We start from the raw sequence: 22,017 nt of genomic DNA on the forward strand, positions 1-22,017 counted from the left end.
TCTACCCCAAGGTTTTCCTTGGTTTTCATTTGTGGGGCTTGGCCGAATGGACAGATTACAAGTCTGAGACGTCCCACGACGTGTGACAGAAGCTTTGAGTGATAATGAAAAAAGATTCTGATCACATCTCATGCCATATGCCATATTGATGGTAACTGGACTAATACAAAAAAATGTTACTACAGGTATAGTTGACATTAATAGTATACAGCGTCATGAACAATCATCAGAATAGTGAGTTTTCCCCAAAAACGTTCGTCCACAAGAGGGGCATATATGATGTATCTTATGATAAGATTGCTATGCATTAATGTGATAGTACGAGAGGTAGACAAAGATATTCCTTAATACTCTGTGACGTAGTGCGCTTAGATAATTATTCTTAGATAGTAAGCTTTTGTTTTTGTTAAATTTTATGAGAGAGAGGAGTCTGTTCTTTATTGTATAGTACAAATCGACACCATAGCGAAATTCTGAAGGTAATTGGTATATACATCTGTATATACGATAGGGAATCGCTCATAGATGTGCGAGAAGAATTTCATTGACACTAAGGTCAATAAAACTTCGTTCAATTCAAACAGGTACGTGTTATTTCCACAAACGACGTATACTCTAATGTGATCTATTAATGAATACCAACTCGAGAATAGTTCCGACGGGAGCTTTCAGTTCTAATTAAATAATTTGATGCTTTCTTCGGAAAAGAAGTGATTTCACGGATTTTTTTTCACCAATGTTTCTAAGAACTAAAGGCAAATCTGATTGTTATGCAACAGAGCCCCGACGAATATTTCTCGGCAACTTTGATTAATACTTTCAGCTTCAATACAGCATTTGCAACATCTAGAGCAGGCCGCCATAACAGCGGAAGCGTATAGTGTGAAAGCACTTTCACCCATCGCCCTGTGTCCCACCAACTGTGTATGTATTCACTACAACAGAACACACACACACAATCACTCATACATATAGAGCCACAGCACAAGCTGGTGTGGGAAACATCTCAGTATAAAAGGCTCACAGTATAGGCAAAATACAAATAACAATAAGTGAAGATAGCTGAGTAATTTTATACAGGGCTCCACTCTTTTCCACCCTCACATAGGAATGTTGTACGCACCTTATTAGCCAAATCTCAAAAGTCTGTGTCGTACTGGGAGACAATTACGAGATTTGAAAAAAGTAATCCTTTAATTGTGCAGCGTAATGCATATGGTTTGCAGAAAATAATTTTTTCCTGGTTATTGTAGTCATCGATTGCAATTCATCGAAAACTCCCGACTTTTGATTTGTATTTTAAAAGAGTAAAAATGTTATTAGAAATATTTTAATGATTTTGCAGTCTTTTCTGTTTTACACAATTTTTGACATTCACTTTAATTTCCTTTCTGGCATGTTAAGACGCTTTTATACGGAGACAGCGCGTCAAACTTTTATTGGTGATAAAATGCTGACTAAAAATAGAGTTTCGAGTCCTCAAAACACTTGCGGTGACCCTAGAACTCTTGCCACGTGTCCACCACGTCAGTTAAAACTACATTTTCTCATATTTTACTCGCATAAGTACGGTAACTTTGAACCTCTGAATCTCGCTGACAGGTATACCGAAACAAGTCTCAAGGTTCTCCGAAAACATCATCTTAAGAACATATGGTAAATATTTTGACGATCTGCTATGAACCGGAATTACAGATCTGGCCATCCTCACAATTGTTAATTTTCGCGCACAAAAAAACAGTTTTTTGGAAGTTTTCTCAGAAACCTTTATATGTTGCCTGATGTTAAAATTTTGACCTCTAAAATATGACAGTTACAGTCTGCCCGTTCTCCCAAAAGGTATACAAATGGTCGCTAGACAAAGGGCTGACCAAAACACTTGACCCTTATCTCTGCGATCAATAGAACACGAGATATGACGCCATGGAAACACCGTATATTCGCGCCTGGCCCTTTGGAACATATCGGTACCGTCCAAGACCGTACCGTGTTAATTTAATCTTGTTAACATTACATGACAGTAATCGTAATTTCGGCATCATCTATTCAATAATAAGGTTAGGGGGTTGCCACTTAAATAAGCCATAAATAGCCTGTTTCTAGTGGCCTTTAAAATGTGTTAAAAAATAAGTGTTATGTTCCAGAAGACAGCCTCGTTAGGGTAAAAACACTTCACGGTTGAAAATGTGATTTTATATGTATTGCGCGTTATAGAATAAATGTTCGCAAGCGAACGGAAAACGTTTCAGTCCTCAATTAGGGGGATGGAATTACCATACCCTCAGGGCATGCTGTGTAGTGGAAGATGAGAGGCCACAAAGCCATCCTGTATGTTGGTATTCCTGAATATAATTTTGCTTTCGATTCATATTTCATTTCGGTAATAGTTACAAAGGACTGTCGTTACTTTCCTTGATATGTGAAGCTGGAAATTACGCTTTAAAGCATGCAGCCTTGATAGTATTTTCTGTTTATGTAACTCCGGTACGGCGGTCCTTATTTTTTTACCATAAGCCATTAGTGGTATGCCTTGTTCAACCTTTCCTGTGTCATCTCACCGGAGAAAGTAAGGTACAAACAGCTAAGCACTATTGTCCATCGCCGTATGAGGAATGTTATGGGTCGCAGCCTCCCATAATGGCGACAACATTTACAGCTCGCACTACAATCTGACCACTTGCTGTGATGAGAATGACGCAAGAAAGTAACAAGGTATCGTGAAAGCGCGTTACATGTTCATTTTCACATGTGCTACTTACAGGGTGACAATTATTGTACTACATATAAAAAACTTAGTTACAAACTACGGCGTGCACACACTTTATTCAACATGCAAACGTCACTACAGATATTCGGATTTAGGTTATGACACGTACAATATTCCTGCCATTGTTGGCGATCATGGGGCGCAGACGAATAGCGAAACTCTGCATGACCTGCTTAAGTGTCGGAACGTCGATGCTGTCGATGGCCTCCTGAATGGCTGTCTTCTGCTCAGCAATGGTTTTGGGGTTATTGCTGTACACCTTGTCTTTAATATAGACCCACAAAAATGAGTTGCAAGTGTTCAGATCCAGAGAATATGGTGGCCAACCGAGGCCCATGCCAATGGCCTCTGGGTATCCTAGAACCAGAATGAGGTCCCAAAAGTGCTCCTCGTGGACATCAAACGCTCTCCTGCTTCGATGGGGTTGAGCTTCGTCTTGCGTGAACCACATCTTGTTGAAATCAGTGTCACTTACAATGATGGGGATGAAATCATCTTCCTAAACTTACATGTATTGCTCTGTTGTCACCGTGCCATCAAACAATATCACACCGACTATTCCGTGACTAGAACTGCACGCCACACAGTCACCTGTTGATGGTGAACAGATTTCTCGATCGCGAAATGCCGATTGTCAGTCCCCCAAATGCGCCAATTTTTATTATTGACGAACTGATGCAAATGAAAGTGGGCTTCATCTCCAAGCCATACTAATTCCCATGATTCCCATGGCCAACTATGCAGTTTGAACGACCTAATGTAAAACGTTCAGAAGTTATGACGATTTTACACATATCAAAAAAAGTTTTGCATCACCCAGGTTCCCAGAACTTCTGAAGATAGACGTTGACTGTGTATGTTCACAGGCACAGTCCCTTTGACTGTTCAGAGATTTCACTAAACCGCACCAAGTTGTAAACACTCATGCATGAGCAGCGCCTATTAGACGGAGGGGGTCCGACAGCCGATCAGTTCCAGTCATTCCACCGGGAAGGACCTACATAGCTCGTGTTATCTGTGGTCCAACCATGCCTAGACAGTCAATACCGAGGTTCGATCGCGTCCGCATTGTTACTTTGTGCTCTCAACAAGAATCTCGGAGTGAACCAAAGCGATGTTGTTCGGATATGGAGGAGATACAGAGAGACGGGAACTATCGATGACATGCCTCGCTCAGGCCGCCCAAGGGCTACTACTGCAGTGGATAACCGTTACCTACGGATTATGGCTCGGAGGAACCATGACAGCAACGCCACCATGTTGAGTAATGCTTTTCGTGCAGCCACAAGACGTCGTGTTACGACTCAAACTGTGCACAATAGGCTGCACGATGCACAACTTCACTCCCGACGTCCATGGTGACGTCAATCTGTGCAACTATGACACCATGCAGCGCGGTACAGTGGGCCCAACAACATGCCGAATGGACAGGATTGGCATCACCTCCTCTTCACCGATGAGTAGCATATGCCTTCAACCAGACAATTGTCAGAGACGTGTTTGGAGGCAACCCGGTCAGGATGAACGCCTTAGGCACACTGTCCAGCGAGCGTAGCAAGGTGGAGGTTCCCTGCTGTTTTGGGGTGGCATTATGTGGGGACGACGTACGTCGCTGCTGGTCATGGAAGGCGCCATAACGGCTGTACGATACGTGAATGCCATCCTCCGACCGATCGTGCAACCATATCGGCAGCATACTGGTGAGGCCTTCGTCTTCATGGACGACAATTCGCGCCCCCAACGTGCACATCTTGTGAATGACTTCCTTCAGGATAACGACATCGCTAGACTCGAGTGCCCAGCATGTTCTCCAGACATGAACGCTATCGCACATGCGTGAGAGACAGAAAAGGGCTTTTTATGGACGACGTGACCCACCAGCCACTCTGAGGGATCTATACCGAATCGCTGTTGTGGAGTGAGACAATCTGACCAACAGTGCCTTGATGAACTTGTGGATAGTATGCCACGACAAATACAGACATACATCAATGAAAGAGGACGTGCTACTGGGTATTAAAGGTACCGATGTGTACAGCAATCTGGACCACCACCTCTGAAGGTCTCGCTGTATTGTGGTACAACATGCAACGTGTGGTTTTCATGAGCAATAAAAAGGGCGGAAATGATGTTTATTTTGGTCTCTATTCCAAATTTCTGTACAGGTTCCGGAACTCTCGGAACCGAGGTGATGCAAAACTTTTTTTGATGTGTGTATTTCATATACTTATAGTTCATTGTTACTCTGTATTTGTAGCTACATGAAATGAAATTAAGCAAACGCCACAGCAGAAGTTCAAGCAGTTCACTGTGTAAGGGCTAGAGCAGTGCTACTTACTGTCACCTCATGTAGATTGGCAAGCAACATGGTGTCACGAAAACTCCAAAGTCTACTAATGAACACCAAGCTATACTGGGGGCACTGCTTCAGGAAAAGCTTGACATGCTACATACTAGGTGTGTTCAAAAAGTAAGGTGCCTTTATATTTTTATGAAAAAATATCTATTTATGCATCCATATTCACGTTGTCTCCTTCAAAATAATCCCCCTCAGATACGATACGCTTGTGCCAACGCTTCTTCCAATCCTCGAAGCACTTCTCATAAGCACTTTTTGGTACAGCCTTGAGTTCTTCCAGCGATGCAGTTTTTACTACCTCAATCATTGAAAATCTTCGTCCTTTCATCGACCACTTCAGTTTTGGGAATAGGAAAAAGTCGCAGGAAGCCAAATCCGGTGAATATGGTGGCTGAGGCATGACTGTCGTGTTGTTTTGGCCAAAAAATCTCTCATAAGCAACGATGAACGAACAGATGCATTGTCGTGATGCAAAAGCCATGAATTGTTTTTACACAACTACAGAAATTTTTTGCGTATTGTGCCTCGCAAATGGCGCATAATGTAAAGGTAATACTCCTTATTGACCGTACAACCTTCAGGCAAAAATTCATGATACACAACGCCACGGTAATTGAAAAAAACAGTGATCAAAACTTTGACAATTGATCGAGCTTGGCGTACTTTTTTCGGTCTTGGCTCTCTGGGATGCTTCAATTGGGACGATTGGGCTTTGGTTTCGACGTCATAACCGTAAACCCATGTTTCGTCACCGGTTATGACCCCTTCGAGCAGGTCAGGTTCATCATTGACATCATTTAAGAGCTCCTGAGCGATGCTCATGCGACGGTTCTTCTGATCAAAATTGAGAAGTTTTGGAACACACATTGCTAACACACGTCTCATGCCCAAAACATCCTAAAAATTGCATGACACGAGCCGACGGATATGCCAACACCCTCAGCAACTTCTCTTACTGTAATTCGACGATTTTCCAAAACAATTTTCTTCACGGCTTCGACGTTATCATATGTTGTTGATGTGCTGGGGCTCCAGAGCGAGGTCCGTCATTGGCATCTTCTGGGTCATCTTGGAAAAGCTTGTACCACTTGTAAACGTTTCTTTACTTAGAGCAGACTCACCCTATGCCACTGTCGACATTTCAAGTGTTTTGGAGCACTTGATTTCATTTTTCACACAAAATTTGATGCAAATTCTTTGCCCTGTTTTTTACAATAATCGAAAATCACCGAGCACACGGAAACACGTCTAACCTTTCTATCTGTCAAAAATAAACGAAGTATGCTATAGACTGTGAACATCTGATCGGGGCATGTGTACCAACATAACGAAAAAAAGATTGATAATCGAATGTACGTTGCCTGTGGTATTTGAGAAGTCCCCTTACTTTTTGAACAGCCCTCGTATCTCTTCCTCCCCCATCCTCCTTTTCCACCTGCCCACTATCCCGCTGCACCTTCCTCCTGCATCTCCCCTCCTCCCCCCTTTCTGTGTCCATTTCCTACCCACCTCTTTCTGTACATCCCCTCCTCACCCCTCTGTTCATCATCTCCTCCACCTCTGTCCTGTCTATCTCCTCCTCCTCCCCCCATCTCTCTGTCCACCTCATCCTCCCCCTCGCTAAAAATCAATCATCGCCCCTCTCACTCTGCTCAGCTGTGCCCATACGAAAATGTAGACCTTGCAACGAATGTCAATACTGCCTACACAAGATGCCTCCTCCTGTTCCCTCCTCTCCCTCTCTCTCTCCCTCATTCCTCCCCCTCCATCTCACAATCCATCAGACAAGGATTTCTGGTCAGATGAGTATCGGGTAATATCAACAGCAGCAGAAAATGGTATAACAGGTGTAGGATTCGTTATGAATAGGAAGGTAGGGCAGAGGGTGTGTTACTGTGAACAGTTCAGTGACCGGGTTGTTCTAATCAGAAAAATGGCTCTGAGCACTATGGGACTTAACATCTATGGTCATCAGTCCCCTAGAACTTAGAACTACTTAAACCTAACTAACCTAAGGACAGCACACAACACCCAGCCATCACGAGGCAGAGAAAATCCCTGACCCTGCCGGGAATCGAACCCGGGAACCCGGGCGTGGGAAGCGAGAACGCTATGTTCTAATCAGAATCGACAGCAGACCAACACCGACAACGATAGTTCAGGTATACATGCCGACGTCGCAAGCTGAAGATGAACAGATAGAGAAAGTGTATGAGGATATTGAAAGGGTAATGCAGTATGTAAAGGGGGACGAAAATCTAATAGGCATGGGCGACTGGAATGCAGTTGTAGGGGAAGGAGTAGAAGAAAAGGTTACAGGAGAATATGGGCTTGGGACAAGGAATGAAAGAGGAGAAAGACTAATTGAGTTCTGTAACAAGTTTCAGCTAGTAATAGCGAATACCCTGTTCAAGAATCACAAGAGCAGGAGGTATACTTGGAAAAGGCCGGGAGATACGGGAAGATTTCAATTAGATTACATCATGGTCAGACAGAGATTCCGAAATCAGATGCTGGATTGTAAGGCGTACCCAGGAGCAGATATAGACTCAGATCACAATATAGTAGTGATGAAGAGTAGGCTGAAGTTCAAGACATTAGTCAGGAAGAATCAATACGCAAAGAAGTGGGATACGGAAGTACTAAGGAATGACGAGATACGTTTGAAGTTCTCTAACGCTATAGATACAGCAATAAGGAATAGCGTAGTAGGCAGTACAGTTGACGAGGAATGGACATATCTAAAAAGGGCCATCAGAGAAGTTGGGAAGGAAAACATAGGTACAAAGAATGTAGCTGCGAAGAAACCATGGGTAACAGAAGAAATACTTCAGTTGATTGATGAAAGGAGGAAGTACAAACATGTCCCGGGAAAATCAGGAATACAGAAATACAAGTCGCTGAGGAATGAAATAAATAGGAAGTGCAGGGAGGCTAAGACGAAATGGCTGCAGGAAAAATGTGAAGACAGCGAAAAACATATGATTGTCGGAAGGACAGACTCAGCATACAGGAAAGTCAAAATAACCTTTGGTGACATTAAAAGCAACGGTGGTAACATTAAGAGTGCAACGGGAATTCCACTGTTAAATGCAGAGGAGAGAGCAGACAGGTGGAAAGAATACATTGAAAGTCTCTATGAGGGTGAAGATTTGTCTGATGTAAGAAGAAACAGGAGTCGAAACTTCCTGGCAGATTAAAAATGTGTGCCCGACCGAGACTCGAACTCGGGACCTTTGCCTTTCGCGGGCAAGTGCTCTACCAACTGAGCTACCGAAGCACGACTCACGCCCGGTACTCACAGCTTTACTTCTGCCAGTACCTCATCTCCTACCTTCCAAACTTGCCCGCGAAAGGCAAAGGTCCCGAGTTCGAGTCTCGGTCGGGCACACAGTTTTAATCTGCCAGGAAGTTTCATATCAGCGCACACTCCGCTGCAGAGTGAAAATCTCATTCTGGAAACAGGAGTCGATTTAGAAGAGATAGGGGATCCAGTATTTGAATCGGAATTTAAAAGAGCTTTGGAGGACTTACGGTCAAATAAGGCAGAAGGGATAGATAACATTCCATCAGAATTTCTAAAATCATTGGGGGAAGTGGCAACAAAACGACTATTCACGTTGGTGTGTAGAATATATGAGTCTGGCGACATACCATCTGACTTTCGGAAAAGCATCATCCACACAATTCCGAAGACGGCAAGAGCTGACAAGTGCGAGAATTATCGCACAATCAGCTTAACAGCTCATGCATCGAAGCTGCTTACAAGAATAATATACAGAAGAATGGAAAAGAAAATTGAGAATGCGCTAGGTGACGATCAGTTTGGCTTTAGGAAAAGTAAAGGGACGAGAGAGGCAATTCTGACGTTACGGCTAATAATGGAAGCAAGGCTAAAGAAAAATCAAGACACTTTCATAGGATTTGTCGACCTGGAAAAAGCGTTCGACAATATAAAATGGTGCAAGCTGTTCGAGATTCTGAAAAAAGTAGGGGTAAGCTATAGGGAGAGACGGGTCATATACAATATGTACAACAACCAAGAGGGAATAATAAGAGTGGACAATCAAGAACGAAGTGCTCGTATTAAGAAGTGTGTAAGACAAGGCTGTAGCCTTTCACCCTTACTCTTCAATCTGTACATCGAGGAAGCAATGATGGAAATAAAAGAAAGGTTCAGGAGTGGAATTAAAATACAAGGTGAAAGGATATCAATGATACGATTCGCTGATGACATTGCTATCCTGAGTGAAAGTGAAGAAGAATTAAATGATCTGCTGAACGGAATGAACAGTCTAATGAGTACACAGTATGGTTTGAGAGTAAATCGGAGAAAGACGAAGGTAATGAGAAGTAGTAGAAATGAGAACAGCGAGAAACTTAACATCAGAATTGATGGTCACGAAGTCAATGAAGTTAAGGAATTCTGCTACCTAGGCAGTAAAATAACCAATGACGGACGGAGCAAGGAGGACATCAAAAGCAGACTCGCTATGGCAAAAAAGGCATTTCTGGCCAAGAGAAGGCTACTAATATCAAATACCGGCCTTAATTTGAGGAAGAAATTTCTGAGGATGTACGTCTGGAGTACAGCATTGTATGGTAGTGAAACATGGACTGTGGGAAAACCGGAACAGAAGAGAATCGAAGCATTTGAGATGTGGTGCTATAGACGAATGTTGAAAATTAGGTGGACTGATAAGGTAAGGAATGAGGAGGTTCTATGCAGAATCGGAGAGGAAAGGAATATGTTGAAAACACTGATAAGGAGAAGGGACAGGATGATAGGACATCTGCTAAGACATGAGGGAATGACTTCCATGGTACTAGAGGGAGCTGTAGAGGGCAAAAGCTAGAGGAAGACAGAGACTGGAATACGTCAAGCAAATAATTGAGGACGTAGGTTGCAAGTGCTACTCTGAGATGAAGAGGTTAGCACAGGAAAGGAATTTGTGGTGGGCCGCATCAAACCAGTCAGTAGACTGATGACCAAAAAAAAAATCTCTCTGCTCAGCCCCATGCCCATCCACTTGTATTGCCCCTGCTAGACATACCGATACTAACCACAAAAATGCGTGTTGTGGAGAGCAGCCTGCATATTAGGGGTGAAAATGCTTATTTGCCCATATTTCCAATCCTAAGGGAACTATGAGGTTCTAACCCCCACAGTCCTGGTTGCCATGTAGCAAGTAGTATATGCATTATGTTTGGTTGCAATGATAAAGTGATTTAGGAGGACATACTAGTCTTTGCACCGAGGCTTCGTCTGCATGTGCGTATATTGTACATACCACCTCCTCTTTCCATCTCTCTGTGTCCTCCCCGCCCTCCCCCTCTGTGTCTCCTCCACATCATCCTCCCAACTACTTGAATGTCTCCTCCTCCCCCCCTCTCTCTGTCTCTTTATCTCCTCCTGATCCTTCTATTTGTCCATCTCCTCTGTCCCCTCTCTTCAACCATATCTGCCTCCCCTCCCTCTGTCCTCATTCTCCCCCCCCCCCCGCCCAATTTCTATTCATCTCCTTCCCCCTCTTCCTTTTGCACCTGCCCACTATTGCACTACATTTTCTACCTGGCTCCTGCATCTTCCTGTCCTACCTCTTTCTACCATCTCCACTGCCTCTCTCTCTCTTTCTCTTTGTCCATCACATCACTCCTCTGCCGTCCACTACATCCACCTCCTCCTCCTTCACACACTCTCTGCCCATCCCCTTCTGCCCCCTCTCACTGTCTATTACCTTCTGGGCTCTCTATATCTATCTATATCCATCCACTCCTGCGCCATCTCGCCCTATCCATTCTCCCCTGCCCCCTTTCTGTTCATCGCACACTCTACCCCTCTCGAATTCTCCCAGCTATTCCCATCTGCAGATGTAGCCGCTGCAAAGCAAATCAATAGAACTGCCGCAACACAACACGCCTATTGTGTAGGGCGTCTACACATTGAGAGCTTCAGAAGCGTTTCTTACTCCTGCACTACAAAAGAGGTTGATAACGCAAGCTGATACCATTACCATACAATTCGCCAGTCATATAGGACAGCAAATCTGGCAGGGTTTACAAAAATTGTTTTTGTCTTATCTTTCGCTCATACTGCAGCTAGAAGTTTATGAACCTCAGAGTACTGATGCTCATTAAGTCTGTTGTTTGTGTGTCAAATTTGGATGAAATATATACTAGGGTTTCGGAAGAGACCCCAATTTATACATTCATCTGCAGAAAAAGACACTTGATATGGATGTTCCCAACATTACATGCAATTCTTCTTATGTTGTTGTTGTTGTTGTGGTCTCCATGCTACTCTATCCTGTGCAAGCTTCTTCATCTCCCAGTACCTACTGCAGCCTACATCCTTCTGAAATCTGCTTAGTGTATTCATCTCTTTGTCTCCCTCTACGATTTTTACCCTCCACGCTGTCCTCCAGTACCAAATTGGAGATCCCTTGAAGCCTCAGAACATGTCCCACCAATCGATCCCTTCTTCTGGTCAAGTTGTGCCACGAACTCCTCTTCTCCCCAATTCTATTCAATACCTCCTCATTAGTTATGTGATCTACCCATCTAATCTTCAGCATTCTTCTGTAGCACCACATTTCGAAAGCTTTTATTCTCTTCTTGTCCAAACTATTTATCGTCCATGTTTCACTTCCACACATGGCTACACTCCATACAAATACTTTCAGAAACGACTCCCTGACATTTAAATCTATACTCGATGTTAGCATATTTTTCTTCTTCAGAAACGCTTTCCTTGCCATTGCCTGTCTACATTTTATATCCCTCGTTTTGCTTTTTTTGATGTTCATCTTATATCCTCCTTTCAAGACATTGTCCATTCCGTTCAACTACTCTTCCAAGTCGTTTGCTGTCTGACAGAATTACAATGTCATCGGCGAACCTCAAAGTTTTTATTTCTTCTCCATGGACTTTAATACCCACTCCGAATTTTTCTTTTGTTTCCTTTACTGCCTGCTCAATATACAGATTGAATAACATCGGGGACAGGCTACAACCCCCTGTCTCACTCCCTTCCCAACCGCTGCTTCCCTTTCATGCCCCTCGACTCTTATAACTGCCATCTGGTTTCTGTACAAATTGTAAATAGCCTTTCGCTCCCTGTATTTTACCCCTGCCACCTTCAGAATTTGAAAGAGAGTATTCCAGTCAACGTTGTCAAAAGCATTCTCTAAGTCTGCAAATGCTAGAAACGTAGGTTTGCCTTTCCTTAATCTATTTTCTAAGATAAGTCGTAGGTTCAGTATTGCTTCACATCTTCCAACATTTCTACGGAATCCAAACTGATCTTCCCCGACGTCGGCTTCTACCAGTTTTTCCATTCGTCTGTAAAGAATTCGCGTTAGTATTTTGCAGCTGTGGCTTATTACACTGATAGATCGGTAATTTTCACATCTGTCAACACCTGCTTTCTTTGGGATTTGAATTACTATATTCTTATTGAAGTCTGAGGGAATTTCGCCTGTCTCATACATCTTTCTCACCAGATGGTAGAGTTTTGTTAGGCGTGGCTCTCCCAGGCTTTCAGCAGATCTAATGGAGTGTTGTCTACTCCCGGGGCCTTGTTTCGACTTAGGTCTTTCAGTGCTCTGTCAAACTCTTCACGCTTCTTATATTTAACCCTAAAACGCTTCTAGGACGAATACTTTTCAGAAACAGTAATCTTCAGAATGACTAATGATTTGCACATTTATTCACATGTGTGCTGTGTTTCATAAGGTACCGGTACTTTGTATCAAGATCAAACAATGCTGAGAAGGAAATAATTTGATTTGGAGTGTCAAATAACATGCAATTTATGAACACTAAAAACTCGCAATTTATGGAGTGATGTACATCAACATCTACACATAGGCCCATCTCAATTTTTTTTACTACAGTGCTTTTATTTCTAATCACTTGTATTAGAATTTTCTGTAGATGCAAAGCGCGTTCCATTTCTAAATGCTGAAACAGTTTATGAAAGTTAAGATGCTCATATCTCGGGATCTGAATGAAGAACTTGTACTTCAACAGAACTCAACATCCGCCCTTCCCTCCTCCTCCCCCCCCCCCTCCGACCCACATACACACACACACCATGAAGAAAAAATTATTCACATCTAAGCCTTTGCTGTGATGGGTAATGTTGCGTGACGGTGTGTTCGTTTCCGTTACCAACAGAACAAATTATGGTAGATATGCACGTGCCATTTACTATGTACTTATTTACTACGTACTTTGCCTAGACATATCTATCATTTGCTTTAGTACCAAAACATCTACAGTTAAAAACAGAGTACAAACCAAATGACCCACTTGGAGTGGAGGGCGGGTGGTAGGCGACAAATAAAGCCCTCTCCAAGGCAAGCAGTACACAATTTCAAAACACCATTCATTTGAAAGCTAACTCCCACTCTGCATACATTAATACAAGTTATCATATCCATAGATATAGGTTAACTGGTGAATTAAATGTATGTAATATTTCAATTAGCTTTCGATTAAATGCTACTGGACGCCTACTAAAGAAAAACAGATCTTTTAAGATCTCTAACCAGCTTGCGAAGGGAGTGCAGTGATCTATGAGGAAGCTTGTAGTAAGAGTTACATAGTTCGATTCATTGGACGCATGGAAGAACACATGGCAACTGCAATTCGACATAAAGAGAATGTTCAGGTTGAGTCTCATGAAAAGTCCACTTCACGTCTAACTGTACGCAACTGAACAGTACAAGTGAGGCGTACAAAGTGTCAGATTATTGCCAGCCGTCGTGGCCGATCGGTTCTAGGCGCTACAGTCTGGAACAGCGCGACCGCTACGGTCGCAGGTTCGAATCCTGCCTCGGGCATGGATGTGTGTGATGTCCTTAGGTTAGTTAGGTTTAAGTAGTTCTAAGTTCTAGGTTCAGTTCCGTTTCAGCGGCGCTCGCGAGTGGCCGCTGGTAACTGTTGCGCTGTACTTCAGTGTTTACATCGCTGTACTTGTGCTTCGCCGAGTGCCGTCCGTGTTCGTTCCTGTGCCTTGTGATCTGATCGCTCTTTCTGGTCTAGCTGCTGTTACCTGGAATTTCGGTTGTTTAACCGAAATTGCTTCGCTGAATTAACCATGGCTACAAACCTCAGGAAGATTACTCTGGTATTTGCTTTTGACAAGGAATCCCGTCCTGTTCAGCCGACATCCCTGGAAATAGATGACTGGACTACACAGGTAATTGGTCTAAATTCTGAAACCGTTCATACCTGGCAACTGGATCAGGAAAAGTACTGTGTTTTTTGTCAAGTTAATCAGTGCTTCGACTGTTGATAAAGTGTTACGAAAGTGGGGCTATGAAGCAGATTTTGTGCATAGAAATGGTTATAAAAGTAAGGTTTCCATCTATAGAGCGGACATTCGTTACAAAACCGTTCGTGTCTTGAATCTTCCCATTGAAATTGAAAATGATAAGATTAAGGAAGCTCTTTCAAACTACGGAGACGTTAAATCAATTGCAAATGAAAGATGGTCGCCTCGCTTTAAACTGCAGTGTTTTAACGGGGTCCGCTGTGTAGAGATGGACGTTAAGACGAATATTCCGTCTCACAAAACTGTTTGTGGGTATAAGGCACAAATTGTTTATACAGGTCAGGAAGCTACATGTCATATATGTAACGAAACCGGCCACTTCAGACAGGAATGTCCGCGGCGAACTGTTGTTCTTAAAAGTAATTTGATACAGCGTCAGAAGCTTACCTTAAATGATCTGTTACCAAAGAATAGCCCAGAACAACTGGTTGAGGATGTTAACGCAGCGGGCCAAGCTGATGTCTCCCTTCACGAGAACAGTCAATTTCCCCCGTTACAACAAAAGGAAACCCTGTTGCCACTACTCGTGAAACTGAAACGCAACAGAAAAAACGATCTCTGGAGATAACTGATAGTTGTTCAGAGGACGAGCTGTCTTGTCCCACTCCCTCACTTCGCAAGCAAAAACAGTGCGATGAGAAGGCAGAGGAACCTGAAGGCAAAATGCGAATGGAAACTAATGAACAGAAAGATAATAAACATACGGTACCAGAAAATGAAGGGGGTGTAAGCAGCATTAATTTGCAAGAAACAACAGGTGCAGTAGCCGATTGCAAAGATCAGAATCTGTCTGTTAATAAACAAATTCAGGGAGAGGTTGCAAAACTGCAGTCTCCATTTGTTTCCCTCAATCAGAAAGTGAGTGAAATTAATAAAGAACGAGGAAGTGGTGGCCAGACTGAAATCACGGTCAACACCTCAGGGCAGGCGCCGGCAACCGTAATTGCTAAAGCGTCTGCTGCTGCTCCAGATAAGCCGCGAAGTAAAATACCGACGCAACCAAATGAGAATGTAGCTCGTAACCAAGGGAAGGGAAAATCCGGTAGGGACGACCCAAGCCCAAACACTGTTCAGTCCCAAACGGTCGTACATGAACCACTGGAGGAAAAATCGGAAAGTTTACCAGGAAATCAGTTTGCTTGCGGTACAAGAGAAACATCAGAAGTAGAAAAAAACGGGACGGTAACTAATAAACTGATTGAAGTGTTATTCCATGTTCAGCCTTCCGAGAAAACTGTTACAGCTTAACTGAACCCTGAACCACAGTAAACTAAATTAGTTCAACAAAACAACTACATAGTGACAGCACAATGACGCAATCTTATTCTGTCACCACTATAAACATAAATAAAACCACGACCGGTTTGAAATTATCGGCCCTTAAGGAATTTTGTACGAATCCACGACTGATATTGCCCTGTTACAAGAAGTTCTAATTTCGGATTTGGTGATTCCCAGTTTTGTCAGTTACATAAAAAAATGTGTCTCCCGAAACAAGTGGTGGAACAGCTATGTTGGTGAGGGAAGGGATTACAGTAAGCGAGGTGGAATGTCTGGAATCCGGAAGGGGAATAGGACTAAATGTCGATGATGTGACTATCATCAACTTGTACGCCCCTTCAAGAAGTTCTCATGGAGCTGACAGGGCACGTTTCTTCAAAGATGACTTGATATACTTGTTAAGGAAATCGCCAAGACAGTTATTACTTGGAGGTGATTTTAATTGTGTTTTAAATCGAAAAGATCAGTTACCTAATTTTAATTTCTCAAGTGAACTAAAACAATTAGTTACTGGTTTAGAATTAAAGGATATATGGGAAATCAAATACCCCTCCACTGTTGAGTTCACTTATGTCACGGCAACATCACGTAGCAGGATTGATAGACTATATATTTCTAAAAATCTTGTAACTTCCGTGACAAAAGTAGAAACCATTCCTAAGCACTTTTCAGACCATTCAAGTGTCTTAGCTTGCATAAATATAACAAGACAGCCGGTTCGCCGATTCAAGAATCAGTGGAATTTGAACACTTCCTTGTTAGTAAATCATGATTTAGAAGATCTGATTAAAGAAACATGGGCAATATGCCTGCGAGCCCGTAGTAGATATGCCGCTGCTATTGACTGGTGGGTTAAAATGGCAAAGCCAAAGTTGAGGAAAGTTCTTATTCAATACAGTGCCCAGAGAGCAAGGGAAATGAAATGCACTACAGAGTATTACTATTCCGTTTTGAGAGATCTATATGATCAAGTCTCAGCAGGTTCCTCACTTCGGATAGCAGACATCAAAAAAGTCAAAGCCAAGTTACTTAATATCAAGAGAAGTCAAATGGAAGGGTTGAAATTAAATCGAAGGCAAATTCGGTGTCAGCAGATGAAACTACTTCCCTATATCATTTAGTGAAGCTTACGAAAAACGGGAGACGGACTTTTACTGAATAAATTCGAACAAAACACGGTACGATTCTCAGAACCCAGCAGGATATCATGGACGAGATTTATCGCTATTATTGCGAGCTATATTCTGTACATCAAAGTAGTGATGCTTCCGTGGAAGAATTCCTTGACATCCTAGCCCCACAGCTGACAGAAGATGACAACGAAAATTTTCTCGAGGTTGTCAGTGAAGAAGACGTGTATGAGACTCTGTGCGCCTCACCACCAAAAAAATCCCCAGGACCGGATGGTCTGCCAGGAGAGTTATACATCCGTTACGGGCCAATAGTAGGTGCGAAAATCACGGACATTGTAAATGAGGTTATTCAGGGTAAAATGATTCCGACTGAGTTTAAGGAGAGTAAAATTGTTCTGGTGCCAAAAAATAATGGAAACAAAGATTTAAATTATAAATTAATAGCTAGAATAATAAACAAGAGAATTTCATGCCTTACAGATAAAATTATTAGTCAACATCAGAACTGTGCGCAAGGCAGAACCATTTTTCAAAATCTAGCGGAATTCAGGGATATCATTGCAATAACTTCTGTAACAAACATAAAGTATGCTTTATTGTTTTTAGATTTTTATAAGGGGTTCGAAGTAGTACACCATGAATATCTTCTACAGACATTGAAGAAAATAGGTTTCAACGATAGGGTTATACAGTTGATTAAGAACATAGCAACTGGAATAAATGCTAAAATAGCGGTGAATTGTCAACAATCCACGCCGATGCAAATACAACGAGGTGTTCCTCAAGGAAGTCCTCTGTCCATGTCGCTCTTCGCAATTTCGCTGGAACCTTTCCTCCGACATGTCCATGGCAGATTAAAAGGCTTAACATTATCAGGAAATAAAACAGTTATAAGAGCCTATGCTGACGATATAGGGGTTATTATAAGGAATAATGACCAGGTAACCACGCTAGTAACAGTGATTGATTCGTACCGTAGAGCATCTGGAGCCAATGCAAACGGAAAAAGAGTAAGATGTTAAATCTCAGAGGTTTTGATAATGTCAACGTCGAGTGGGCAAAATTAGTCCGACAACATAAAACACTTGGGATCACCCTGACAGCATGTCCTATGAAAATGACGGCTTTAAATTGGCAAGTTGCAGCAGATAAAGTGCAAGGAGCCATTGTAGAGAATTTAACTCGATATATGAACCAAGTTCAAAGAACACAGTATATCAACTCATGCATCCTTGCTAAGGCTTATTATACTGCCCAGCTGTTTCCAATACCGAGAATGATAGCGAGGAGAATAATGTTCAAAATCACAAAAATTTTGTGGAGAGGTGAAGTGTTCAGAGTACCTGCTAAAGTAGTCACTTTAGATCCTAAAAATGGTGGACTAGGATTAACAGATATAACGGATAAAGCCTCTGCTCTTTTTATCAAAAGGCAAGTTAATTTAATAAGAGACTCGCGAGAAAGCATAACCAGCCAACTTTTCGAGATCATTAAACCTCCAAGCCTGATTCCCCCGACTGACGTGCAGAATATCAACAGTCGCTTACAGCACGTGAGGATTTTCTATGTTGAGTTTAGTTATGTCAGTGTCGAACTCAGGCAGTCCCGACACAACATCGAGAGCCATAATGCGGGAACGAAATAAAAGCGAAGGAAGAAACAAAATAGAACGACAGTTTCCAAACATTGAGTGGACTGAGATTTGGAAAAACATTAGTTCTAATGTGCTCACGTCTAATACAAAAACGTCATGGTACAAGACAGTTAACAACATAGTTACCACCAATGAAAGACTACGCAATCGGACTCTGTGAAACAAATTTATGTCAACAATGCCATCTAGTTGACACAGTAATTCATATATATACTTGCAGTGGTCACATGAATAGTTGGAAGTGGATCCGGGAGCAAATAGCTTGGATTACAAGAACATCCCCTGAGTATATATCGCTGTCATTGATACACAGGCCTGAAGCACGCTATTTCCAAGAAGCAAAAAATAACGCTGTGTACTGGTTGCTGGGAAATTTTGTTAACTACGTCCTTAACAAATTAGGATCCGATAGCATCATAGAGTTCAATGTACACATGCTGTGTGAGTCCCACAAAAGTAAAATCTATTCGAATCACAAGAAAAAGTTCGGTAATATGCTAAAAATTGTATTTGAAAGAATGGGCATTGGTGAATATAAAAAAAGAAGACTGTGTTGACAGTGATGTATTGTAGTTACCTTAAGGATACTATTTAAGATTTTACAGTATATTTATGATGTGTGCTTTTTCTACTTCAGAGACTAGTTTTTTGAAATTTATAAGCTAATGTACAGAACTTATGTGACATTGAGATTGTGTGTCTAATATTGCCAAACACAAAACATTAAAGGTGCATTATTGGCTTATACTAGAAATTTGGAAATAGACAGTTTTTATAGAAATGTCCTTATCGATTGGTTAAAACCATAAGATTCTATCTGATAAATGTAATATTCAATGGCTGGCACATTGCCTTGTTTTTGCAGTGAAAGACTGATTATATAGATCTGATCACTTCAGATACTTAGATTCAATTAATGTCCAGAAAGTGTAGTTGGAAGGCTAGTCAACATTGTTATATATCTCCTTTCCGCCATTCTCAAGTATTTGCGTTTAATTTAATTCTTTCTGGTGATTTAGTCAGTAACACAATCTTCTGTTGTCTTTCCTTAACCTCAGCGCAACTGAAATGATCAAACCGTTTTGTTTAAATAACTTCATGTATGTATAACGTAGTATGTATTTGGAATGTGTAATATTGTTTTTTTAATAAAAGTTTTATAAAAAGAAAAGAAGTTAAGTCCCATAGTGCTCAGAGCCATTTTTTGTCAGATTATTCTATCGGAATTAAGAGATTAAAACAGTAACTCGTTCAATTTATTAATGGCAAAAACTAAATCTAATACGGTATGGTTTTCTTGACAAAGTCGTACCGTAAATTCTGCACACTACATGGAAGTGCAATACATAATAGGAAATTGTCTTTCAAACGTTTTAATACACAGAAATATATGCGAGAAGGAATACGTATATACACACTGAAATACAATATCTACAAAACAGTAAGTTAACTTGATTTTTGATGTGAGTCTTTGTTATCAAATACCGTCAAAAAACTTTTTGCTCCATATATTGGTAGCTGATTATTCCGCTACTTATGAAATTTTGATTAAAAACAGTTTTCTGGACGCGTATGTTCTTATATGCGGGATATATATGTATTTTTCCATTTGTTTGACGGTTGACTGGAATACCGCAGTTTGACCGTTCATACGTTCACTACTGGAATAAAGAACAATGTTGAAACGTACCGAGTCCTTAACCGCTCGTACTACATAGAAATATATGCGAGAAGGAATACGTATATACACACTGAAATACAATATATACAGAACAGTAAGTTAACTTGATTTTTGATGTGAGTCTTTGTTATCAAATACCGTCAAAAAACTTTTTGCTCCATATATTGGTAGCTGATTATTCCGCTACTTATGAAATTTTGATTAAAAACAGTTTTCTGGACGCGTATGTTCTTATATACGGGATATATATGTATTTTTCCATTTGTTTGACGGTTGACTGGAATACTGCAGTTTGACCGTTCATACGTTCACTACTGGAATAATGAACAATGTTGAAACGTACCGAGTCCTTAACCGCTCGTACTACATAGAAATATATGCGAGAAGGAATACGTATATACACACTGAAATACAATATATACAGAACAGTAAGTTAACTTGATTTTTGATGTGAGTCTTTGTTATCAAATACCGTCAAAAAACTTTTTGCTCCATATATTGGTAGCTGATTATTCCGCTACTTATGAAATTTTGATTAAAAACAGTTTTCTGGACGCGTATGTTCTTATATACGGGATATATATGTATTTTTCCATTTGTTTGACGGTTGACTGGAATACTGCAGTTTGACCGTTCATACGTTCACTACTGGAATAATGAACAATGTTGAAACGTACCGAGTCCTTAACCGCTCGTACTAACAAATATATATATATATATATATATATATATATATATATATATATATATATATATATAGAGAGAGAGAGAGAGAGAGAGAGAGAGAGAGAGAGAGAGAGAGATGAGTAGTTTACCTTGAATCTGAAGTTCCATAGGCTTGGAACGTGTGACGTGGTCGAGTACTTGTAATATCTGAATGCTACCGATGTACTGCACTGCCTCAAGATTAGGGCTTTTACCTTTCACCGAAAGTTTTGTACACGTTTGTTTAAGTGTATCTTAAACAGAAGTTCGGGCTTTGAAACAAAAGAAAAAGAATCTTGCGATGTTCCCCGTAGCAGCATTTATCACAGAACGGATTTGTTTCGCGTCCTAGAAGCATATCACGGTTACGATACTATATTTTCGTTGAGAAACATTAAGACGTCAGTGGTCCCCCACTATTACTGGTACAACACAGCTCATTTTCTACAATAGAGAGTGTTTCCATTTCAACAGAAGTATATTTACAAAAAGGTTCCATGCGTGTAGATAACGGCAAATGCAGTAACAAGCAGTCTATAAACGGGAGAGAGCTCTGTAATTGGCAGGCCTACTCGTCTGGGGCACAACTCTACTAACACAAACTGGATACGTGATCTCAACAAATAGTACGGATTGTTTGAAATGTTGCTGACATGTCATTCTTGTAGGTCTAGTGAAACAATTCGGTAAGTAAACGTATACAACTTCCATTAAGAACAATATTATTCAAAACTATCATACGCAGAGGAAGACTGAATGTTTACAAGGAGTATTACTTACAGGAAATGAGCAGCAGAGATAGAGCACAAAACTGCCCTCGTCGGAGGCCCATTATACACTGCCGGATAACGGACAGCCTGCCCAGCGACGGAAAGCCAGCAGCCTGTAGCGATCGCTTGAAAGACGCAAATACCGTTACAGGGTAAGGAATGCTGGCGAAATTCGGACATGGTGATTTGCAGACACCAAGGTTTGACGGAAGTTTGCGCTCAATTTAAAGCAGATCATTCATTGTCTCTGCAACAACCTGTATTAACAAACAGGAATAAAGGTCTTAATATACATTCATTAATCGTTTGCGATGATTTCCTTTGACT

At 41.4% G+C, this 22,017-nt stretch overlaps 1 protein-coding gene across 1 annotated transcript in view; it reads right to left on the reverse strand.

Moving 5' to 3' along the window:
- Positions 1 to 21,752, reverse strand: part of LOC126199422 (modular serine protease-like) — a 270,462-nt gene extending 248,710 nt beyond the window's left edge. Inside the window, exon 1 of the mRNA XM_049936340.1 lies at positions 21,701 to 21,752. Within this exon, the coding sequence (XP_049792297.1) occupies positions 21,701 to 21,752 (52 nt within the window). The remainder of the gene's footprint in view (positions 1 to 21,700) is intronic.
- Between the last annotated feature and the right edge of the window lie 265 nt (positions 21,753 to 22,017).

This window comes from Schistocerca nitens, chromosome 8, assembly GCF_023898315.1.
Source record: "Schistocerca nitens isolate TAMUIC-IGC-003100 chromosome 8, iqSchNite1.1, whole genome shotgun sequence".
Taxonomy (NCBI): Eukaryota; Metazoa; Arthropoda; class Insecta; order Orthoptera; family Acrididae; genus Schistocerca; species Schistocerca nitens.